This window comes from Pterocles gutturalis, unplaced genomic scaffold (assembly GCF_000699245.1).
Source record: "Pterocles gutturalis isolate BGI_N339 unplaced genomic scaffold, ASM69924v1 scaffold2211, whole genome shotgun sequence".
NCBI classification, from domain to species: Eukaryota; Metazoa; Chordata; class Aves; order Pterocliformes; family Pteroclidae; genus Pterocles; species Pterocles gutturalis.
This window is the reverse complement of record NW_010099953.1, coordinates 35,707-61,498: the sequence shown is the minus strand read 5'-3', so window position 1 is coordinate 61,498 and position 25,792 is coordinate 35,707. Positions and strand designations below refer to the sequence as shown.

General features: G+C 36.5%; 1 protein-coding gene across 1 annotated transcript in view; it reads right to left on the bottom strand.

Annotated features, from left to right (window-relative positions):
* Positions 1–25,792, bottom strand: part of ROCK1 (Rho-associated, coiled-coil containing protein kinase 1) — a 56,485-nt gene that overhangs the window by 25,241 nt on the left and 5,452 nt on the right. Inside the window, exons 4-20 of the mRNA XM_010077685.1 lie at positions 24,951–25,126; positions 21,583–21,667; positions 19,567–19,711; positions 19,133–19,271; positions 18,164–18,255; positions 17,765–17,924; positions 15,182–15,248; positions 10,416–10,504; positions 8,792–8,840; positions 8,082–8,217; positions 7,633–7,724; positions 7,252–7,498; positions 5,219–5,325; positions 3,997–4,147; positions 2,920–3,080; positions 1,891–2,075; positions 1,236–1,305 (exon numbers count right to left, since the gene is read on the bottom strand). Of these exons, the coding sequence (XP_010075987.1) occupies positions 1,236–1,305; positions 1,891–2,075; positions 2,920–3,080; positions 3,997–4,147; positions 5,219–5,325; positions 7,252–7,498; positions 7,633–7,724; positions 8,082–8,217; positions 8,792–8,840; positions 10,416–10,504; positions 15,182–15,248; positions 17,765–17,924; positions 18,164–18,255; positions 19,133–19,271; positions 19,567–19,711; positions 21,583–21,667; positions 24,951–25,126 (2,151 nt within the window). The remainder of the gene's footprint in view (positions 1–1,235; positions 1,306–1,890; positions 2,076–2,919; positions 3,081–3,996; positions 4,148–5,218; positions 5,326–7,251; positions 7,499–7,632; positions 7,725–8,081; positions 8,218–8,791; positions 8,841–10,415; positions 10,505–15,181; positions 15,249–17,764; positions 17,925–18,163; positions 18,256–19,132; positions 19,272–19,566; positions 19,712–21,582; positions 21,668–24,950; positions 25,127–25,792) is intronic.

Below are 25,792 nucleotides of genomic sequence, written 5' to 3'. Positions count from 1 at the left end.
AGGGAACTGATGTGACCAGGTTATTTTTCAATTTTCTTGTCTGGTTTCCTACATAGTTGTATAAGCACACCTGCTGACAAAAGGGAAGGAAGGCACTAGGACACAGCTGAGCAGGTCTCTTGGAGACAACAGGACAAAACTGCATCCTCTTGACTCAAAATGTTAGTAAATAAGCCTAATAGTGTCCTATGCTTCCACCTGTTTTATTCTATTTGCATCCATGTATTTTTTCTCTTAGACTGTAAGATTTTCTGTGCACAGACTGACTTTGTCTTAATAATTGATTCAACAGAGGTCTGATTTACATGGACGACTTCAGTTCTGAATTACAATAACGTTATTACCACGACCAGCAATTCTGAAAGTTAAAATTTGACCTTCTACAGTAAAGTACTTTTGCTAAATATTCAGACTGAATGATGAATGTCTCATTTAAACTACACGCTAGTGAAAAAAGAGAAAACTGTAAATGAAACACAATTCTATGGGTCTTCTTATTAGCAGTACATTATGGAGAAATGCACAAAAATCTGTAACACATCATCAAATTACAGTCATATGGAGTTTAGTAAAACACAAAATTTTTTACTACCCCTCCAAGGCAGAAGCAAATTTAAAAAGTACTTCCCAAAGTGAAATTAAACTGTCCATACTTGCAAATGTATTTGAAGTTCAGGCATTATAGAGCATCTCATGCTATTGTTTCTCGTCACAGAAATGAAACAGATCAAACTAAATCTATGAAATACACAATTTAGCTACCTGGAGTACTGAATAAAGCTCTTCAGGGAGGAACTTGGGTGCAGAGAAGGTCTCTTTTAAAAGGATGAGGAATACATGCAGAATCCTACTGAATCTATGGTTCTCAAATATACTTTTGGTAGATCCATAGCATGGAATATATTCCAGTAAGTATGGAGATTTTGAACTCTCTACAAAGTCTGCAATTATGTCAGAAAGCCTCAAGATAAGAAATACTCTGATGAGTAACTCAATAAGGGTCACTCAATGTAACATATACAATTTGACAAACAACTACAAAGCAATATATTAAACAGACAGTCTAAGATTCTTTAATTTTTTTGTTCATTGATTGTATTTCAAGCAGGATTTTGTGAATTGCTGATTTACGCCAAGTTGTTATTTACATTTTAAAAATTGTACTATGTCAGACTACTCACTGTTTAATGACTTCATGTCAAAATGTAGCACTCACAATTCTTTACAAGTCTTACCGAAAAATACTGCTCAGCTTCAAGCTGATCCTGAAGCTCACGCATTTGACCTTCATTTCCTCTGTACTGTCTTTGAAGGAATAAAACAGGAAAACATAAAAATTCAGCTACTAACAACTGACAGACTATTTCTAACCAGCATCCAACGAATATCTTACAGTTACACACATCTTATTTCAAAAAGACCAACACTTTGCTATATTCTAAAATTCTGATTTAATTACATTCTTTATTCTACCCTGATGATAGAAGCCTAATTAATGAAAAATTTCTTCAGCCAGCTTAATAAATGCTAAGAAAAAAGAATCAGGTAGTTAAAAGAGAAAAAAGCTACTAACTCCCATGTAGTAAAACCAAAAGTCCGATATGATTTAATAAGTCATATTGCAGTGAATCATTAAGAACTCACCAAAATAAAAGTGGTATATATGCCTTAACATAGAATGATGAGCCAAGAATTGTTCTGCATCATAGCTCATAACAAAAATATTCCAACACTGAAGACTACATACAGAAATCATAACATGCAGCTAAAAATATTTTCATTTAAGAAAAAATGCCTATGCACCAGAGAACTTTTTTCACTAATAGGAACATGCAAAACAGTCCATGTAATTAAGCAACTTTTTCCATTTTACTTCAGATTTTTACTTACTTAGCAAGTTGAGCCAACTCAAATTCCAGTAATCTCTTTGCTTCCAACAACGTATTGATTTCCTGTTTTAGCTGCTTCTCAGAACCCTTCAAGTTATCTGCTTCAAAAGCCTGTGCCTTTAATTCATTCTGTGCCATTATTCTCTTATTCGTCTCTTGTTCTAACTGAAGTGTTAGATTCTTTACCTAAATAAGAAATAGTTCAATTTAGGAGTGTTTGCTGAATAACCAATTGCATGTTCTTGAAAGTGTTTCATATATGGATTATTTTATGTCAAACACCATTGCATAGATGTTACACATTGTACAATGTGTAAAAATATTCCTAAATCTCCAAACACTTCAGTGCAATAATCTTACAGAAAGCTGCTGTCCTTACACAACGTACTGATATGACGCTGCATGATGATAAGGCTTCCCTGTACTTAGCTTATTTCCAAGTCCCAAATGTGTTTTATCTTATATTAAAGGCAACAATAGAAGAAACCTAAATTATCTGCTGAAAGGTCCTGCAAACCTCTTTGAGGAAACTCCTCACCCTAGAAAAAAATACAGCCTACCAGCTACATAAAAACTAAATCACGACCCCTAAGAAAGGTGTTATAACCTTCATTCCCCGAGTACTGTAAAGAAAAAGTAAGAATGAAACTATTATTCTTAGTACCTAGTTTTCACACTCAATATTCTAATTGCGTTTCCTTGAACAAATGCTTTTCTGGAGAATGCAACCTCAGAACTGCAAACCAATCAGAGTACACAAATTCACAAGCAAGTTTTCCTTTAAAAAAAGAAAAGGAAACACACAAAAAAGCATTATATTAAATTAAGGGTTCAAATATGTAAGGCGTCCAAGAGCTAAGAAACAAGCAGAAATTACCCAACAGCATTTAGGCCAACAACTGTCTTCAGTTCTACTGAGATGTGTGTTATACAAGGCGCTCAGTGTAAGTGAATTTAATTTTCTACTTCTCAATGCAACTATAATTTCTTATTTAGATAGAAATTTGTTAGTGATGGACATTTTACTTACTTCATCTTCCAGTCTTTCCTTTTGCTCAAGAAGGTGTTCCAGTTTCTGCTGAGATTGCTTCAGGTCAAAGTCCAGCATGGAACACTGTTTTTCAGCTTGAACTATTCGATTTTCTGCCTTTTCTCTAGCTGCCCTTTCTTCCTTTACTTTTTTTTCCATTTCTAAATAAGATTAACGAAAGAAAAACAACAAAAACGAATATGTAGCATCTGCAATAATGCTTTTGTAAACACAGTCTTAAATATCCTAATATTTTTCAGACCATTTTGTTCAGCTATTTAAGCTCTTCTGATGTGAGATGGACTGATTACTCAGTAAAAACTTCCTGGCATTATTACAAGAAACACTGTAAAGGAAACAATTCCAATTTGCATTCAAAACACTGGAAAATTATCATGACAACTAAAGATAAATAGCGAAAGACATTTAGAAGTGAAGATTCTTGAAGTAATCATTATGAAATAAAGTCAAAGTTTCATTTCCATGAATGGATAGGTGGGGGAAAGAAAAGAAATGCTACCATTCATGTTAGCTTTTTGAAAAGTTACAAACTACATATGCAGGTACCAATGACCTTCACAAAGAAAACCTGATGTATTCAATTAAGATATCAAGACACATGCTTGATTCATGGAAATGTATCTATAAAAGAAATTTCAACACTTGAGACAAGCTTAATACAACACTGACATTTTTAATGCAGTTACACAGGAATGAATGTGCTAAGCCATCTGTCTTGATAATGCATTCTTTCAACTCTCTTTAGCATTAGCCAGAATGTCAAGATTCAGTAGCATTTTAGAAACCAAGGAAGGCTTTGAATTGCGAACACAGTAAGATATTCAAAACATTAAGAAACTATGTCATTTTTATGGTGCAAGCACCATGTTAAGAGAAAATAAACTTAAAAGTGTATTTTTTATTATGCATGTTTTAAAATTTTAATATGCATTTTCTTTATACAAGGGATTAAACACTTGTATAAGAATACTACATTGTAAGACAATGTGTTTTAAGATATCATAATCAAAATACCTTTTATTATGTATTTACCTGAAACTTGCAAGAAACACTTACCACACATTGCAACTGATCTTGCCTCTTCTATTGACTGATGTTTGTCAGTTAACCGAGCTTTAGTCACTTTGTGCTCATTTACTTCCTGTTCTAACCGGTCTTGTAATGATTTGAGTTTGTAGTTCAAATCTATCTCTAAATTGTTCTTTTCCTAAAGATAAGACAAAAAAGTTACCAGCTTTCTATATTATTTCTATAATATCTGAGGGAATGACATTTGCTTTCTTCCCTTTTTTAGTGTTAACTTCTTGTTATGAAGAACAATGTTATTTGATGATGTTTGTTATTTGTTATGCTTAATAAAGAATGGTAACAGACAAAAACTGTACTCAGCACTCCAGAGAAAACATCATTAACTTTTTTCAGTAGTCTATAAATTTGCAAGATAATGGAAACTTCTTGAGTAATTAGTAGTCACCTAAATTGGAAACATACAACTAATCCACCAACAACAGTAGAGCACAGAGGAATTTGAATTATTGTTACCTGGATGCAATTCTGTTATTTCATTGTTGGAATTGCCAGCCATTAACAGTAACTCATGAAACAAGCACTGGAGATGAGCTTTGAGAGACTGGGACTTGCCTTTCAATCACTGCTTCACTTAACACCAAATGAGAACAGTAACTGCTTGCACCTTCCCTCATAGGTAGTAGCAAGCCTTTACCTCACCTCAAAACATAGAGCTAACTATGCAGCCTCTCTAGGAAAAGGGTGCAGGATTTCCTTTTACTCTTCTTTACTTGTTTCTCTATCTTGGGGCAGGGATCAGAGATGTTAGGGGAACATGCCGCTACCATAAGGAGGGAAGGAGGGAGGAAAACAATTGGAATGGTTCAGCTCCAAAGTTAATCAAAAGGTCTGGCACTGATCCAGCCAAATTAAGAAGTTCAATTCATAGATTTTCAGAAGGCAAGTATCTGCAGCAATAGTTAGGCAGGCAAAACAAGAACTACTTGCTACTGGCAGAAGGGTTGGATCCTGGAACCAGTGACAGTGAATGACAAACATGAATTTTACGCCCAAAGCTACAAGAAAGAACTACCTGAGGACTTGTGAGACTTAGCATCCTGATGAGATTGTAAACTACCGATATTAAATCATTTTAACACAAGACTGATTTAGAGAAAGAACACAAGACTTAGTAACAGCAATAAATACTACTTGATTATATATTCAAAAGCTGACAAAGAACATTAGCCTCAACATCATTTTACCACACCTTTTCTGAATGATTAAGCATATCTTGTGCTTGTTTTCTTTCCGCTTCCACTCTTTCGAGATTGTTTTTAACGTTTTTTACTTCTTCTTGTAAAGTCGTAATTCGAACTGCCATAAGAAATGAAATATCATTCAATATTAGTTACTCAACTTAGATCAATAGGCTTTTCAACCTTTATTGATTTCTGGGCCCCTAAAATATTTACACCTTCAAATATTTCAGATACGCAAAGGCTGTACATTGTAAAGGAAACATCTTTTCAGCCACTCCTTATGCATGCCACTAGTAAAAATTCACAAAAAACAATCACATGCAAAACTTGGTAAATGCCTTCTACCACTCCCAGTAACTAATATGCAAAATTTCTTCCATTATTCCAAGTTCTACTGTGCTATGCAACAAACACCTTTTCTGATGTTAACTCCACTAATATGTAGATAAGGCACATTATGCAGAAGTCAGTTTCAAATGGATCTACAGGTACTAATAAAATATGTATTCACCTAACTGTGACTCAAGTGCTCTGCTATGGAGAGAGGAACTACTCCCTGTCCCCCACGGCATCTTCTACAAGACCCTGCGTGGCATCAAAAGTTTATACTAAACACTAAGTAGAATCACAGTATGGCTGGGGTTGGAAGGCACTGTTCCAAGATGTCCCAAGGGCAGCGACACCCTCCACTAGACCAGGTTGCTCAAAGCCTCATCCAGCCTGGCCTTGAACACCTCCAGGGATGGGGCATCCACAGCTTCCCTGGGCAACCTGTTCCAGTGTCTCACCACCCTCACAGTGAAAAATTTCTTCCTAATGTCTAGTCTAAATCTGCCCTCTTTCAGCTTATACCCATTACCCCTTGTCCTCTCACTACACTCCCTGATAAAGAGTGCCTCCCCATCTATTCAAATACATCTGTCTACAGTACAGTCTGCTTCACTTAGTTTTTAAGTATAAAGAGACATCCTGGCAATACGTAAGAAACTATGAGATGGAAGAAGAGAAAATCTTCCTAAATCTCATGCTTTCCTCATAAAACCAGCTGTATGAATTTTTGAATTTCATAAAACTATTAGGGTGTACACCAGCAAAGCACCTTAACCCTTCAGAAAAATATCCTTTTCCTGCAGGCTGCTGAATTGGATGTGGTCAAAAACACATTTTGAAGTGCACAGAACAGTCTTCTCATGCCATTTGTACCTCCTGCTTTCAATTAACAACAGACTGGATCAAACTACACTCAGTCATTTCAGAGGAACTTCACAATCATTTGACTGAAACAGTAAACAGGCAACTTGATTCTTGATAGTTCTTTCTTTGTGCTAGCAAAGTTTACCTTAAAAAAACAAACAACCAAACAAAACCAGAACCACCCAAAAGTCCTCAACAAAAGATTGTGCCTCATGGAAAATTATTTTCAATACTGCAGATAGATGGTTTAAAATGACAAGTTAAGAGGCAGTATCCATTAACATAGGCACAGTCATGAACTAATGCATCTGAATAGCTTCTAGTATGAAGAATCAGAAGCACAAATGGTAAAAAGTTCCAAGCTTCCTGAAAAAGGCATTCAACATCTGCATCCCTTACTATGCTCTTCATTTTGCTTATAATGTAGAAGCATCATAAAAGAAAACAAATGCAATTTAACAACAAAATAGCTTTCTGCACAAATGAAAGAAGAGAAAATGTAGGGTACGTCAACTTGGCTACTGCACCAAGACAGTAAGCCAGATTGTTGTGTCTTCTCTAGTGCTTTATCAGCTTTTCATATTTTTGTACCACTGGACTCAGACTGTTAGTCAGGACAGCCCCATAGACTTACAGTCAGTGGTTTCCCAAGTCTTTGATTCTGATAGTCTCACTCCCAAGAGCCACTCAGACATGATGAGGAAGCAAGATCCAGTCTTCAGAAATTGTTCTATTAAGTCACACTTGGTTTGCAGGTTGGCTTTCCTCCCTTTATGTAAGTGTACTTTGTTTAATAAAGCAGGGTTATCACAACTTTTTTGGTAAAGTATAAATACAGAATAATTACCCTGTAGTTCTCCAATCATTTCAGATCCATGACTTCTGTCCCTTCGTTCCGACTCCAAAGCTGCTTGCAGTTGGTAATAATCTTTCTCCACCTGCAGTTTTGTGCTTTCTAGAACTCTGCACCTTTCCTGCAGTTCTCTATTCAGTGATTCTACCTGACTTAATGACTTGCTCATTTCTGTGTTACTCTTCCTCAGTCTTGCTGCTGTATCTGATTCTGTCCTCAGCAAATCATTTGCTTCTTCTAGCTGTTAAAATAAAACACAAGATTCTCCAATATAAACATTATAAGCATATATATAACAGTTTTGTTATATCTGAATGCTCAGTACTGCTTCTCAAATCTAAGAAATACTGAGGACAATGAACAGAAGCAACATACTTGTTTCTGTAAGTGTGTTATCTTCTCATTCGTAATTTGTGAATGCTGGCTGATCTTTTTCAAGTCTTCCAACTGATCTTTTAGTGTGGACACTAAAGAGAAATTACACCGTTAATACATCAGATTTAGAAAATCCTTAGGGTTTTTTTTTTTTTATACAAACACGCTCAAATAAATTCTTGACATATAATTTCATTGACTTTTTGCTTCTTATATACATTTTTATGTCAAATTCTGTGTTTGCAAAACAATGCACACTGTAGAGAACAGAATTTGAAAATAGGACAAAAATATTATTTTTGAGTTTTAATAAGAACACAAACTCAAAATTTGTGTTCATTATTTGAAAAGATCTCTTTAAAGCTGTGTAGCACAGCTGAGGTAGTAAATTATTCCCAAAAACACATCATACATGTCATCAGTGTCAACGTTTGGACAACATGGCATACCTTCATTTTCCACATTCCGTCTTTTTTCACTCTCTTGTTCAATTTTTCGTTGGTAGTCATTTATCTTATGTTGCAATACCATCTTTTCCTTCTCAATCTGAGACACTGTTGATTCCAAGTTCTTTCTTTGATTTCCCTAAATTAGAAGCATTGGTAATTTCTATTTACATTATAAGGAATGATCCCTAAACCAGTATCTCTGCAACTAATTAATCAAGGAAACTGACGCATCATTTCCAATGAGTGAGTTTCTGGCTTCCTTGAAAAGGTTTTCAGAAAAGATAGCTTTTTTAACTTCTACATGACAAATTTACAAAATTACTAGAAAAGCTAATGTTAACATGATTGTATGTACATCACTATTGCAATCATTATTAAGAGACAACATAAGGACTCAACAGAAAATCATCTGTACATTGATTTTTAGAGTAACTGATTTTTATAAGCTTCAGAGAAATTGTGATGAGCAAGACTAAGCAAAACATTTAGCAGAGGAAACAGAATTAAGCGTGACTTGCAGAAAGTTAGTTTTTGAAAATGTGCACAAAAAAAAATATCTCCCAATGCTACATATTGAAACGTGATTGTTCGGTCTCAAATTTAAACTCAGAATGATCTTTTTAGTCATAAAAGAAATATCCAAAATAATGAAAGTACTATCCACGTTCTTTACCCAACTAAGAAGGCTTCAGTGAGGAAAAAAAAAATACCTCTTCATCCAGTTCTTTCATTATCTTGTCTAGCTTTATGTTTGAAGATCTAAAAATAAAATAAAAACATTTAAGTAATGTTTGAGAAGAATACATTATACATAGTGTTTTTCTAGTGAAATAATTTGGGACCATTATTAAAAAGAACATTTATATTTTTGGCTAATGCTATTTTGTAGTGAACATTTGAAATTGAAGAACACAATCAATCACTGGAAATAATTTGTAAAATATATTGTTGAGCATTTAACAACTTTGCTGCAGATTATATACGGAAAACTTTAGGTGTCACGTTTTCTCCCTTAATCTGCAAATGTGAAAAGGGTATGTACACAACAGCCTATCATTAAAATTAGAATACCACGGGGTGAACTGCTAAAACTTCCTCTAGCTGTGAACTTTCCAAATATCTAAAATGGTTCATTAATTCAACAGTAGACAGCTCCCTACTCTGGATAAAGATATTTGAATAATATTATTTAAAAGTCTCTCTGTTGAAGCAATGTTGTTGTTGCAAAATTAGAACATAGTACTATAGAGAGCATGAGGTTAAGTAAAACCTCAGTTAACTGGCAATAACATTGACACATCCATTGCATTTCTGTAGCTAGCTATCCCTCTTGAGAGGGACAACAAAAAGGGCTCAGGCAATGTTACCTGGCAGGTACAATAAGGAGCAGTTACAGCAATATATGCTATCTAGTAACTGCAGCAAGTGGTATGACATATCAGAAGGCGCAGTGTTGTGCTCTGGCAATTTCAGTAGTACTGCAGGAAGATGTACATCCTCATCCTGCTTGTGGAAAGCAATCCAAACACACGAACAGTGAAGTTGTGTTTAAGTAAGCAACAATGTCACACAGTTTAAATTCCCACCAGACCATTATGGCTACCTTGCACAGCTACACACTGTGGTCCTAACTCACACGCCTAAATTCTTCCTGTATCCTATACCTAGTGTTGCCTCCCAGCTTTATTTAGGCCTTCAGGAAAAGACTTCAAAAGGAGAAGCTAACTGAAGAGGAAATTAATTTGCATTAATCTGAGTAAAAATTTCCGATTATCAGAAAAGAATAATCCCAACGGTTTGTTTGTAAGTGTAGCTGCATGAAATAGGTGAAGTCTCACACAGCTACTTCAACATGGTAGAAACAAGACTTTAGAAAGCAAATAGTTGTTCTTATCTGTCAGTCACAGGAAAAAAGAAGGAATGTGGTTTTCCAACAAGTACCATGTATTAAGAAACCAGATAGCTAATTTTCACAGCCCAATATATGCCTTATATACAACACTTAATGTTTTTTTAAAAATCAGCATGATCATTGTGTACCTCAGTTCAATAAAACATCTGCATTCAGAAATAATGTGCAAACTCAAACATTCAAGTGTTCAGAAAGAATGTGTGTTATACAGGTGCCAATGAAAACAAAACATTTTCTCTATACTATAGTCAAAGAAACCATTCAAATATTGTTTTAGAATTACTAAAATCTGTGCCTGGAACTCCACTGCAGAACTACAGTACCATTCTTAATGTTATTCTGGTAATCCCTAAAGCAGTAATACAGAACTGAAGTGCTAGATGTATTTCAATTATGTAAACAATTAAAGTTCAAAGTCTCACCTGCACTTTTGCTCCATTTCATCTTTCAACTGCATTTCATTATGTAATTGTTCTTCCAAATCATAGATCATCTTCTGCATATTTTCCAGCTTTAAATATATATTTTTACATGAAAGAACATGCATTAAATTTTAAAACTTCAAAAAAGTATCTCAGAATATTCAGTGCTGCTTATGTTGTATCACAGCTTACTCACTTCTATCTAAACACTACATTTTTACCTTATTAAAATGTGATCCCCTCAAAAAAATTCTAAAAAAGTTAGTTACAAGAAACAACTTTTTAATATTATGCAGTTTTATCGTTTGCATGCACATAAAATTTTAGGGTTCTGAATAGTTCCCTCAAAATTCACAGGGCTAAGCTAAGTCAAATCCTCCTTGTTTTAAGTATCTTCAGAATCAGATTAAAGATAAAATAAAGCATTTTAATTAGTCTCAAAATTTCTTTTTGTAGCATGAACTACCACATGTATTTTGTAACGCATCTTCAAGCTCTCAACAAGTTCAGGAAGCAGAACCAGGCCTGTCAGTTATTAGCAATGCAGAGAAAATGCTCTTAACATCTGTTTAGGCAGAAGTAATTTTTACAGCTAGGACTGTACTATGGTTTGAAAATAGTAACAAGCTTCAGATGTTAATATGGAACATTACTGTATAGTATGTACCATTTCCCAGCAAGATAAATTCAGAAATTCAATATCTACCTTCTACTGGATCTCTGTGCACAATAATCCCATTCCGACATCAGCAAAATCCTCAATTAACAACAAGATGGTGTCAACTTTGACAAAGCTCATAGAATCAAGCCCGTGCTTATACACCCTTTTAAACCTTTTCGCCGATCTTGTCAGGATTTCAGCCTTATTTAGCCTTCCCACAATTCCCTCAACACTCTCAGAATTACAGTCCTGGCCTAGACTCTCTTTAAAGCAGCATATTCAAGTCATTCTGACTCTGCTTTCTTGTTCTTTTTCTAACTTCAAAAACTCTGACAATTGCCTGACTCCTTTTGCACAATCATCCCAGAAAAAGGAGCAAGAGAACAGTTCCTCCTACATCTGCCTCTCCCTTTTTTCCCCCTTTTCCCACAAAATGTGCATAGAGAAACTCGAACTGCTCATTAAGATCAAGAAAAGGAGACAAATTACACTTGTCTCCATTCTTTCTTGATAGCAACAAGTATTCTCAACAACAACTGCCCTCTGTACAGTCCCAAACTAAGATTTCAGTTTGGAGACAATATGGCATGCTTTATCCATATTAAATGAGAAAGTTACAGGTGAGATTATTTTTGCGTACTTCTAGACAGGCATTTTTCTTACTTGCTACTTTCAATCTGTTCTCCTTCCCGCTGTAGTAAGAAATAAAGCACGGAGCACTCAAGTCCTCTCAAGAACTGGAGACCCTTTCTCATTTTCTCCTTTTTTTTTCTTGCACATTCTTAACAGCTCTGAAGTTTTCAGAGGAAGAACACAGACATGGTGACTGAGGACTAACCAGAAACTATGTATTTTATATATTCATCACTCTATTCTATATATTTACCACTACCTATCACAAAGCATTGAGAGAGCAAGGAAATACTGGAAGAAATAGACTTCTCAGCACTTAACAGAACAGCTCTGGAAAACCAATTACTGGTGTGACATACGACATAACGCCATGTGGATGAGACAGTGGTTGCAGTCAAAAACCACAGAGATGGTCTCTAAATCTAAACTTTGAGGAAAAACGAAGGAGGACCAGTACACAACACATATATCTCCTTAGTATGAACCACTGAGAAATAAAGCAAAGGCTAGCTCTCACTTTAGCAGAAAGGGATCACAGCTCACGTGCAAAAATAAAGGATGAAGAAGTTTCAACATAATTGCTCTTCCATTTCTTGCTTACTCATTTTATAGCCCTTCAAGACAGGCTGCATAAAGGAACTACATGGGATGGATGAGGAACAGGTCCAAAAAGATATCTGGCAACCAAGGCATTTCTGTACTAACTCCTACTAGTTTGGACCTCTATTGCCTCCTGTTGCTTCTTTCTGCCTCTGGATGCTTTTATAGTGCTGTACCCCAAGGGGCCTATCTAAGCTTGCTGAGCAGTCTAACTACATTAGTACAAGGCAACATGCTTCCAAAGAAGTTTTGCACAATCTGATATCAAAAGACTAAATAATACCTTAAGCAAATCCTGAGTTACAATTAACTCAGTAGAAAAGCATTCCTGTATGTTTTAGTTTGTTCTCAGTTTCCATTTTGAGTAGGAGGCGGAGGAGGAAAAGAATATGGAAAAGCCTGCCTACAGCAGAGAAGCCACAAAAAAATCCCTCTGGAACTGCCATACTTTTTTTAAAAAAATCAGTGCATCTGGTTCTGCACTCTGAACAATGAAGAAAACCAAAGACCTAGTGCAAAAAGAGTCTGCCAATCTCCTCTTAATATCAGATGGTTACGGTGGCACTAAACCAATGTAAATAATTAGACCTTCAAAGAGGTTTGAAATTCAGTTCAAGGACATTGACTCCCATATCTCTCCAACTTCATGGCCTAATTCTGTTTCACAAACTTGAAAAACGCAATTAATTTCTTGGAAATTTCTGGCATTCAGTCCCTCCCAGAAAACACTCAGTACCATGCCAAAATGTATATAGACCAGGCAACATCTTGTGTTATATTTCCAAAACTAATTTGCTAACCATGTGTCAACATTACCGTTTTCATTGCAGCATGTAACGAAAGAGAAACAGCTGAGAAAGAACTGTGGGGTAAAAGTATCTTGCAGTAAAGACTTAACATTTATTTAAGCCTCTATATATCACTCATATCCTTTTCCAGAGCTTCACCTCCCAAAACTGTTAAAATCACAAGATATTCAAATATACCTCACACTACAGACAGGACTCTTGGAGGGATCTTTAACTAGATGCAGGTGCCTGTATCCCACTAATTATCCCAAGCCCATTCAGTAACTCTCTTCAAAGTCAACCAAAGGCCAGCACAAAGCTCTAAGTATCTGCAAATATCTGAAAGTCTGGCTCTTTTTTAATTTTACCATATCAACAGCCAAATGTTTGAGGAAAAAAAAATACAGAACACATCAACAAACAAAAAAATCAAGACACTTCAATGCTTAATAATTTCAGTTAGCCCGACAAAGTACATAATCAGCTCTCCTGCCCTTTACAAATTTTCTCTGGGCAATACCATATACCATTAAAACCTTTATATTGCAAATGTAAAAGGGAACATGCATCGACATCTGCTTCTCTTCTACTTGGAAAACATAACAGAACAAAATACTAACAAAGCAAATCATAGTCAGAGCCAAGAAGCTTTCTCTTTGTATTAATTATCAATTTTTTGATAGTATTTTCTTCCAGAAAAATGTAATCTGTAGAATATCAAAACATGCTAAGAGAATAGCTTGATTTACACCAGAACTGGATATGAGCCGGTAGTGCCTGCTTGCAGCCCACAAAGCCAACTGTGTTTTGGGCTGCATTAAAAAAGGGGTGGCCAGCAGGGAGAGGGAGGTGATTGTGCCCCTCTACTCGGCTCTTGTGAGGCCCCATCTGCAGTACTGTGTCCAGGCCTGGGGCCCCAGCACAGGAAGGACGTGGAGCTCTTGGAGCGGGTGCAGAGGAGGGCCACAAAGATGATCAGAGGGCTGGAGCACCTCTCCTATGAGGAAAGGTTGAGGGAACTGGGCTTGTTTAGCTTGGAGAAGAGAAGGCTCCGGGGAGACCTCATTGCGGCCTTCCAGTACTTGAAAGGAGCCTGTAAACAGGAGGGGGAGCGACTGTTTACCAGGGTGGATAGTGATAGGACAAGGGGGAATGGTTTTAAACTAAGACAGGGGAGGTTTAGGTTAGAGATTAGAATAAAGTTTTTCACCCAAAGGGTGGTGGCACACTGGAACAGGTTGCCCAGGGAGGTCGTGGATGCCCCATCCCTGGAGGCATTCAAGGCCAGGCTGGATGTGGCTCTGAGCAGCCTGGTTTAGTGATTGGCAGCCCTGCATATGGTGGGGGGGTTGAAACTAGATGATCACTATGGTCCTTTTCAACCCAGGCCATTCTGTGATTCTATGATTCTATGAACTTACACAGAATCCAAGCAGGCCTTGTTTCCAACACCTCAGTATACCTTCCTGGCAACCTGACTGCCAAGAAGCTTGGGAAGCAGTAACTGAAAGAATTCCTGAACATTTTTTGCTAGGTAAACTGCTTTATAAATCCAGATCCTCATTGCCCCAATTCCCAGTAGCTTGCAGGGCACTCTTGGGAAGGAGCAGAATACCCAAGCTTGGTACATTGTCCACCACCTCCCACTTAGCTGGCAGGAAGTCCAGCTCCAGTGTTAAACTGGCAGGTTGCTGGAAAGCCCAGGCTTCCTGTCACACTCATGTCCAGACTCCATGACTGCCACAAAGCCAGCATACACCTGGGATCGATAAGGCACTCTAAAATTACTGCACAAACACTTTGGTATTTCTAAAGATAAAAACTGTGAAGCCAGTTCCACAAAAAGAGTGCAGTTTCAGCTATTTTATCCCAATTCAGGAAAACCAATGTTATAAGAAGAACTGAAATTCTGCTTTTCCAATAACTTTAATATGCAGGTTATGCATAAATAAATGTATGCATTGATTTCCCATATTCCAAGCACTAAAATAACTGGAGACATTTATAATTCAAACAGTTTATTCCCATACATGCAGTAGATTCTTTGCTAGAATCCAACAAAGCTGAAGATCAGAGATACATACCACACTTTTATCCACACTGGAGCCTGTTCTGTTATCATTGGAATTTTCAGCAGAGACAGCTAAATACCTGTAAGAACATTTAAAAAGTTTAATTTTAAGAGTTGTTTAAAAGCAAGGTTAAAAAAAAATAGAATACAATAATCCTAAAACATAACCTTCAGATTTCTTGCTCCAAAATGTGAATAACCAAATAGTAACATAATCAGATTTTTTCATTTCTGTATTTATTATACTTTAAGATTTAAGCACATCTAATTGAAAAACTCACATAATTTATTGTAAAGGGTAAAATAGAAAGGTGCAGTAGAAGACCTCCAGAAAAAAGGATTTCTGCCAAATACTAATACAACCACTTTTCTTTTTTTTAATAGCCATTTAAAAAATCTTTGCTTTCCATGGTTACAACACTCTCACTGGCTTTCATCCCATAAATATTTACTCAGGCACTTATGCAGCAAGTAACAGCAATGAAGCGAATTCTGCAGAGATTGTGTAACTTCCAACAAAGTTACTAAGAGTTCCACACACAAGAGTTTTGCCCTGAAGCCAGTATTCTTATTTTACGTAAGTATTTTCTAAAAATACCACAGAATTCTATTTGTCATTATTCTGAAAAGTCATGTAAATAAATACAAATTACTATCTTCAAATGCCTTTGGTATTTGATGTGATATTCTTGGCCCAATAACTGATCTAGAGAGAGTAAATAATCTCTAACCGCATCAGATTATGTGAGGTGCAACTCTCCAACACATAAACTGAGGAAGATGGACACATCCTCTTTTTTGTTTCACATGCATATTTTCACACATACAAAAAACTCTCCAAAAGATCAAACACTGAATCAAAGACATCTCCAAAGCCATGGTCAAATTAAACATCAAGACTGCTTTCAGACAATCCGATAACAAAGAAGAAATGGAACAATTTCCTACAGAAAGGGGCTTGCAGTCTTGAGTACAAGAAGCCACCACATTTTGCACACCAGGGCTGTTGAGCAGTAAGACTATGATATTTAAACAGGCACAGCACCAGCTCCATGAGAATCCAGAAGAGAACACACAAGCCAGACAGGGCTGCAAAGTATTCTCACATAGTATTCCAAAAGGTGATAGGTGAAGTTCAATAATAAACAACTATATTTCCTAGTTTACAATTCAAAGAGATTACAGCTGTAGAAAGTATTCTATACTAAAAGATTGTACCGCTTCCTTTGAAGACCAAAGTCACATCATTTCCCTGGATTTCCATTTCTTTAAATAAGATGAAACTGAAGGAAGGAAGGAGATAAATGTGCAACTTTTTTCTAAATACACAGGTTTTTTTATGTTTGAACTCTTTTCAATACTAAAAGGGAATAAAAATTAGGATTACAGGACAGCATTTCAGTTCTAGTAAGCCTACAAAGTTGTGATAGTATTTAGCAGCAGATTTATTCAATGACAGCAAAACACAGCCACTTAGTTCTCTAAATACCAGCCGCTGTCCCCTAAGAAGGGAGAGGAGGAAAAAACAAATTCTGCTATTAAGAAGCTTCTGTATGCTACTTCACCTTCTTGTTAATGCATTCCAATATCTTCCTGCAAGGCAAAATTAAGACTTTTTAAAATTATAGACTAAAATCAGAACAGTAGGTGAAATTCCTGAACTGCTGAACTCACACAAACTGTATGCAAAGCTTGCAAGTCCTTCTATGCCTTGTGATGCAGAAAGCAACAATAAATCCAACTCTTTGCAGAGATGGAAAGAATTTCACCACAGGCTTGGAAAAGTGGCTCCTCTTCTATCCAAGGACGAAAACCAGATTTATTTCCTTTAAGGCTTTCCTATCCAGAAATGCTATTAAAATTAATAGTCTCTATCTGACATAGTCTAGCCCATTTTAAGCCTGACTGACATCCACCACAATTAAAAACAGACTTCAAAGTAAGAAAAAGTTACCGAGATTTTTGAATGTAGATATAGCTACCCATAATACAATAATAATAACTGTTGAAAGTATGAATTAATATAAATTTAACTGATGTAATTTAAAGTCTTTTAAGCAACAGCAAAAACTGTAGAGCATCACAATCTCCCTCTGTGCTAGATGAGTACTTTGGAAAAAACAAAAGAAAAATCATGAAGCAGGTAAGAGGCAAGTAGAAAATATTTTATTTCTAGTAAGCCAAGGTTTAATTTTTCACATGCTAAAATACTGATGTATGGAATCTTCATATACAGCTCAGGAACAGTAATTCACAGTAAAACAAAGTGACATTCGTAACCGTGATCCATGACTCTACTTATATAATTCAGTGCTCTGCAGGCAGCTCTGCTTAGTAGCGGCACCAGTGGATTTTTCTTGCTTAGCTTCTGCAGCAACACTATATAAGAGTCTTGATGCAGAATAATACATTCACAAATTCAGTGTGATATTTTAAGCTACTCATGACTAGCAGCACTGGTAATCATTATTGAAGTGTCAAAAGAGTATAATTTACAAGGATTTTTAATCATTAATAAGAATCTGAAAAGGTGGGTAAGAGTCAAGAACAGTGTTGACGAAAGAATACACTATTAGCTTGCTTTCTGCATACATACCGACGGTTGCTGTAGTATGTAAATCCTACAAAAGGAAGCTGGTTGCCCACAAATGCTTTTGGTATGGGAAATGTTTCTTCCTCTCCTTTGTCTTCTTCCAGATCATCAAAATTACTAGTGTCAATGTCACTACTTAAGTCAGGCACAACTGGTGCTACAGCTAGAAAAAAAAGCCAAACAGGATGATAATGATCATTGTATTACTCCAGTGACACAATCAAGAATTTGGGGGGGAAGGGGAGGGCACAGAAATTTCTCTTTGGTGTCTACGAAATCTCTTTCCTTTGTACAGAGTAAATAAAACTTTAAATTCCATTAAAAATAAATATGGCAGTACTTTTGCTAACACAACACATAAGTAAGACAGATCACTGTCTCTGAGAAAAGCATTATACTTACTGTCTCTGAGAGTTTCCCAAGCCCATTGATCATTTTTGAAGAAAAGGTGCCGTTTAATTTCTTCTACGCCATTTCGTCCTAGCCTCACTTCCCTGTTAAAGAGCGTTTTGGTTAAGCATGGAAGATTACGTAAATTATTCTGAAGAAAAGACTCATTCTAAGGCATAATCTAACAACAAAGACAAAAAATTACCTCTCAAACTAAGGTAAGAAATAGACATATCTCAAAGTTTTCTTATGAAGATATGTATAGAAGCACAGCAGCTACATTTCAGAACAGGTTTTACGTCTGGTCCATAAGAAGTCCTGCTACTACTGTTCTCACCATCATGGACTAGCTAGGCAGCTGCCAAGCAGCAGCTAGGTTTCACTTTCTTCCAGGAGTTCATGCTATCGTTTGAACCCCATGCAGTCCAGCAAGCGCAGCAGCCCCCCTCCTTCATAGCACCAGATCTCAAGCAAAGGTTATACTTAAATTAATAAGTACTGTGGGTACAACAGGAGTGTACTCACAAAGTGAAACAGACCTAACACCCACATTTCAGATGGGCTTCCTTTCAGATGACTCTACTCTGATCCTGAATGCCCACTAAGAGCTGGGAGTGCATTAGGGGCACTCCTGAAATTCATCTTTTGCTTTAGCTTCATCTAAAAGGAATTTCTTGCATGCCCCTCAACACTGTGCAACACAGACCAAGGTAACAGTAGCTGTTACTACAGAGTAACAGTTCCTACTCAAACTAAATTTATAAGGTAGATTTACCTATAGAAGCAGCACTTCCCTTCCCCCAATATATGTGCTACTACCATAAAGAGCAGCAGCAACCACTGGCGACTCCTCCCCCAAATACTCACTTCTGTTGAGCAGTTTAGAAACCCACATAAAACATATATATATGTTCTTTCAACATGAGAAGAAATTCTCTTAACAAAGGCCTACTTTCATTTTGAATAAAGTTTAAATCTTACCTATCAGTTAAAAAGGCACAAATAAGGTTTTTTGCCTCTTTAGAAATCTCATTGTCATCAGGGAAAGTAAGGGAGTTCTTATGGTTCATAATCTTACTGTATGTTCCAACCAAAGAATCTGCATAAAAAGGTGTATCACCTGAAAAAGCAAAAATGCAAAAATTAAAAAGCAGAGCAAGAGTATTGCAGCTTTGATTTATAATATTTGAACTACCCATGCAACAATGTAAGCAACTACGTAAACAAGGAGCAAGGACAAATGTTTGAGAACTGTGCCAGAATATTTCTCAAACATATTCTGCAAATACCACAATCAGTAAACCACAGCTTATGTCAGAAGAGTAGTAAATTAAACAGTTAAAAACAACAGTGATTTTAACATAGTGTCTAGTTAAGTAAGTAGTGCAGTCAATTCCAATTATCCTACTACTCACCTACAAGCATCTCATACAAAAAGACTCCAACTGACCACCAGTCGCATTCTCGCCCATAGTAACCATCACCACCCTGGGACTTCAATACTTCAGGAGAGATATAGTCTGGTGTTCCCACAGCTGTATCACATCGTACCATACCTTCCTACAAAGAGGAGGAAAAGAGCCAGGCCCAAATGTAAGATCCAAAATTTCAAGCCATTTCCAAGAGTTTATGCAGCCTAAGCAACATCAACAGATCAACATCAACTTTTGTCAATAAATGTTCTTTTTGGAATGGTTATTTTAACATTTTAAAATTCTAAGGTACTAAATTCAGAACAAAGCACCAGATTTGTCAAACACAGTGAAAGTTACTTTAAAAACCTTAGTTAACATCCAAGGAGTAATCACAATTGCATCTAGGCCCTGTCAACACTGCATAGCTTCTCCAGCTCATGCTAGTACAGATGTGCCATATACTGACAGGATGTACTTAAACAGGGAAAGCGCCTCTGTTAGCATAAATGGGTCAACATCAGGGATTTTGCTGACAGGATCAACTAAAGTGCAAGTTTTTCACCTCTGACCCAATATACTTAATGCCAGGAAGACTAAATGTAGACAGGGCTTTGAAACTCTAAGTAGACAGGCTTCAAAACAGCTAACAAGTGAGAAGAACGTTTGACACTCCTCATGACCCTGAGAAAGGGCTGGCAGAGGAGAGATCAGTCACCCTGGAGTCAGTATCTAGAATGCTAAAGCTGCAACCATGTGCCCCTTTCCAGTGCCATTCAGGCACTGCTGAAATAATCCTACATAATTCCTAGAAATGGATTGGTAGAAAAATTTGCATAAGAATACATAACTAATTAAACATAACAAATATAAATCCAGTGTTGTAGATGCAGCAAATCCAGAATGCATCTAAATTAAGTTCCTATGCTGAGTAGTTTCTCTCACAGGGTAACCTTTCTCTTTCAAGAGCAGAGGAACCCAAGACTAGGCTCAAGACTACTCAGCTAGCTTTGGTTAGAAAAGCACAAAACATAAAGTGTTGTTGACGCAAGTTTATTTCTGTAATGCTAATACAGAGCAAAGTTTCATAATATTTTTTATTTTTTGGCACTTGCAGCCTAAATGCCAGGATAATTTTTTTCTACATTTCAAAATTCCTCATTGTTAAGAACACAATCAAGGATAAATCTATATTAAATCAAAAGAAAGCCAAATTTTGTGTCAGCTATTCCACTGAAGTGGACAGTTTGTGACTTGAGGTAACTCCTTTAATTTGTACACATAACCTGTACTTGTTTTTCACTTGTGCCTTTTATTTACAGCAAAGCAGCTAAATACAGTGATTTATTCAAAGCTCATGGAATATGTTGACAACACAATGTACATATTACACAGACTCTGTTAAGCATCATGTATTTCAGATTGTTTTCCTCACATATATGTCCAGGCTGATACAAACCAGAGTTTTTTTTGAACAACAGTGCTTCACAGTACATGAAATACTGTTGTAAAATATTTTCCTTTTTTAGTGACCTCTGCATATATCTTAAAAAATAAATAATTCTATGACATTCTTTAACCTGTTTCCTTCAGATTTGCCCTTTTGCTACATCAGCATATGGCTAATAAGTACAACTAGGAGTCACCTACTTGTACATCAGTTTGGATTCTGTCATTACTGACATACTATGTAAAAACAATCACACTTCTTCACATTAACTTTTGATAAACAAAGGCTTAAAGAAAGAAATAATCCAGAGGATCTAGAGAAAATCAAAGGCTTGACTTCAGAAAGCTTTTCTAGGAAATGGTAATGAAGTTGATACAGTCCCTGCTTCAAGAACTATTTCTATATTCTGCAATTCTACATTGCCATTGAATAGGATGCATACAGAACAGTAACGGGAACAGAGTGGAACTTCCAACTCTTCTCATCTAGCTAAAAAGTTTTCAGTATATATTCTTTTAAGCATGTTTTCCTTTCACAAACAGAAAGCAAAATTAAAAACATATGTTTACCTTGTTCATCTTCATACAAGTACCAAAATCTGCTAGTTTTAAATGACCAGCTTTATCTAGCAGCATATTATCAGGCTTCACATCTCTGAAAGAAGAAAAATATATTTTTTCACAAGTAAATAAACTAATTTAACTTATGAAAACAATAAAAGTCAACCATTTTTCAGAGGCAATATTGCAAAGAAAAACACCAACATGAAAACACCACAATTTCCTCCATTTTTCTCTGCTTTTCTCTAAGTATCACATCCAACACATAGAATGATAAACTACAACATCTAAAAAAAATTATAACGGACGTGGGAGTACAGTCTTAAGTCACCACATTTAACACATCTGGACGTTAATCTTGAGCCTCAAGTTCCTAAAAAATACTCACTGGTTGAAGTACCCATCCGCTAAGATCCAGCTACAGAAAAAAATGCATTCTGGTTCTCAGTTAGCTATCTCAAACAAAACTTGAAAACATTGCTTCTTCTCTGTACCACTTCTATTTCAAGGGAATAAATGGATGTAATTTTCAGAATTATATTAATGTGAACAAATATTTTTCCATGGCTCAAAATGAGTATTGCCTTATGACCTTTTCCACAAAGTAGTTCAGTTACAGAAAATAAGTTTTCGTGAAGTAACTGGTAAAGTTCAGAACACCTAATGTTATTAAATATACCGAAGCAAAATAATAGTAGGAAATAATTATCAAGAAAGCATAACATGAATTTCAGGAGAAAGTATATTTCTGAGACCTCAAAGGAAAACTCAGGCCATAACTGTGAAATGAAGTAGAAATGTATCAGTATGCTCAAAGAATAATTTTGGTTGGGAAGGATTTTTGTAAACTGCCTGATCAAAGTACAGCTAACAAAGTTAGATTCAACTTCAAAGTTATATTATTCATCAGGGTCAAATCCAGTCAAGTTCTGAACTTTTACCAAGGATGGAGATTAGACCACCTCTCTAGGATTCTCTTCCACTCTTTGACCGCCCTCATGGTGAAAAAATATTTCTAATTAATAGCTAGATGTTCCCTTGCAGCAACTTGTCATCCATTGCCTTTCATATTTTCAGTGTGCAACTTCAAGTCTGGCTCCACCTTTTCTATGAAGTCCTGCTGGACAGCTGATGACTGAAGCTTTCTGCCTCACCTGAACACTGTTCAGGTTGTGAATGAAAACACAGTGCTGACCCTACTATCAATCCTGTGAGGAATCACTGGTAGCTGACTGTTGGCTGGACATTGTGCTACTACTAAGAACCCTTTGTTCTACCTATTCAAACTGTATCTTTCCAATCTGGCTACATGAAAAACCTTGCTAAAGGCAAGATAAACACCACATGCTGCTCTCTCCTCATTAGTGGAGCCCATCATCTCAAAGAAGTCAATTGGGTTGGTAAGGCATGCTTACCCTTGGTAAATCCATGCAGGCTATTCACAATCACCTTCCCATCCACATGCTTGGAAATGGTTTCCTGAGAATATACTCCATAAGATGCCCAAAGTTCCCTGCAGTTACCAAAGCCTGCAGTTCCCCTGATCCTCCTCTCCTTGCCCTTCTTGGGGCAAGATGAGCTTGACATTTGCTTCTGTCCAGTCACCAGCAATCTCCCAGTTGCCACAACCTTTCAAAGGTGACAGACAGCACTATCATAAGGATACTGGCCAGCTCCCTTATGACCCTTGGGACCTCCCACCTAGTACCTTAGACATGTATATGTCCAGTTTGCATAACTGATCTTCCTCTGCCACAGTAATGCTTCACTCTCCCATGCTCTGCCATTAAGTGCAGGGGCCTGAGAGGCCTGAAAGCAGACCTTATCAACGAAGGCTGAGTCAAAGGCAGCAGCCTCAGTTGTTTCCATGTCTTTTGTCACTAGGTCCCTGATCCATTAAGCAGCAGGCCCACATTTTCATCGGTTTCCTTTCATTGCTCAGATTTGAACAGACTAGCTCCAGTAGAAAACAAACTCCAAAAATCTGCTGGTGTCAAAATAATATAAATTTTCAGGAAAAAACCTTGCTGCTGGCAACTTCTAATGCCTGCTTTCTAAAGCTTGCAATACACATGTACAAATGTTTCATTCAGCCAGAAAATTTATCCATTAGATGTAGCATAGCTACATAATTAATGATGCTCTAGATCCTACTCAAGCAATGGATTAACAGTTGTCCTGGGTTCAGCTGGGATTGGGTTAATTTTCGCAAGAAGCTGGGAGGGAGGCACAGCCAGAGTAGCTGACCCAAACAAGCCAAGGGGATATTCAATACCATGCTGACATCATGCTCAGTATATAACTGGGGGAGCTGGCTGGGGGAGGGTAGGTATTTGCGGCTCCGATTCAGGGTGAGCATTGGGTTCCAGGTGGTGAGCAACTGTATTGTTTATCACGCGAGATAAGATTTATTTTTTCTTATATTATTGTTATTATTCTCTTCTCTTTTCTTGTGTTGTACTATTAAACCTGTCCTTATCTCAACTCAAGAGGTTCTACCTTTTGTTCTCCCAATTCTCCCCCGCATCTCACCAGAGGGGAGGAGGGAGTGAGGGCTGTCTGTGGTGCTGCCGGGTAGCCTTAGTTAGACCTTGACAGCACTTTGTTTTGCTTTTTTTGCAAAAGCTTACACGTTAACACTGATCTTCTGGCCAAATTACAAATTGACAATATATATGCTATGTCTTTTTCAAACTCTCCCTGTATCTTCTGTTGAAAAAATTATTATTATGCTCTTAGGTAATACAATTGAAAGCTAACAACAGATACAAGTTCAAATATCAAAAAGAAAACTTATCACCCTATCCAAGAAGTGACTACATTTCACTTTAGGGCAAGTACATAACATGAAACTAAGCTAAGTCTCTTTGCTCTGAACCTCAATTTTCCATCTTGCACCTTACAAGAAAATATGCATCTGGGAGATTTTCCTCACATTGTTCACGGATTCTTGTTTAATGGGTTGCTGATGCCAGCTAAACTGCAAACACAGAGCAGGGAGTTGTTAATTCCTAACAGTGGATACTTTTGCTATCAAATTCCCAAAACAGATTTTTCTAATCAAAAATAAAAATACCATTTTGAGGCCAACATGTTCATACTACTTTAGTTCTTGTATCTCTTGGTAAAAGTGGGACAATTCTATTACTCCCCAAACCAAGGAACATCAGCCTGCTGAAAACCTTTACGTTGACAGTACCACCTCAGACTTGTAGTTTCTGTTGGCAAGAACCTTTGAGGTTGTAAGATGGAATAATTAGGAAATAATAATGAAGAAGTAACATAAATTTTAAAACTGCCTAAACAATTATTGAAGTCATTCTGGCAGCACCAGGAATAAAACAACACTATGTAACAACACTTTTTTTCTTTTTCACCTGTGTATAAAACCCATTGAGTGAATTGCATCTAATGCAAGTACAACTTCAGCAGTATAAAATCTTGCCCATTTCTCTGGAACATCGTAGTTGCTCATTAAATTCACAAGGTCCCCACCAGGCATGTATTCCATCACCATGTAAAGGTAACGGTCATCTTGGAATGCGTAAAATAACTGTAAAAAGCAAATAAACAAAAAAAAAGTCACTGAACGTTCCAGTTCTCTTTAGTCTTTTGCTTGCTGGAAATCAAAAGAATTTCTGCGCAAACTGATTTACAGAGTAACAAAATCACTAAAATTACTGCAGCAATTTTGCATCATCCTGCAGACCTCCTAAAAAGGAATTAACTTCTAGAGTAAATTTCAGTCAGATCTTCCATCCCTTTGTATTACAATGGAAGGAGTAATGTCCTGGTTACAAATTGAGATTAGTGAATTTTGTGCAATAAATTTTGAGACCATTTCAAGGAATGCTCATTGCACAAGAGGACAAAATGCTTACTTATTCACTGGTATGCTAGTTGACAAATACGTAAACATGAAACTACTGTATTGCAAACATCTGCCCAATTCTCTTTGTGTTATCACTAAATATTTATTATTCTACAGTCAATGTATTTATTGTTTAGAAAGTGAGACTAAATTTTAAACAATTAAGTAAAAATATTTCCCTTACAGTTGTCAATGCTCTACTCAACATGAGTAGGGCAATTAAGTTTCCTAATCTAAAATTTTTTGAAAATCAAAAAAGTACTATACTGGACAATCACTTCCAGACAGATAGTAATGTAGTTACCAATTTGATCTAGGTAAACCTTGAGTAATTTTGTTTAGAACCTT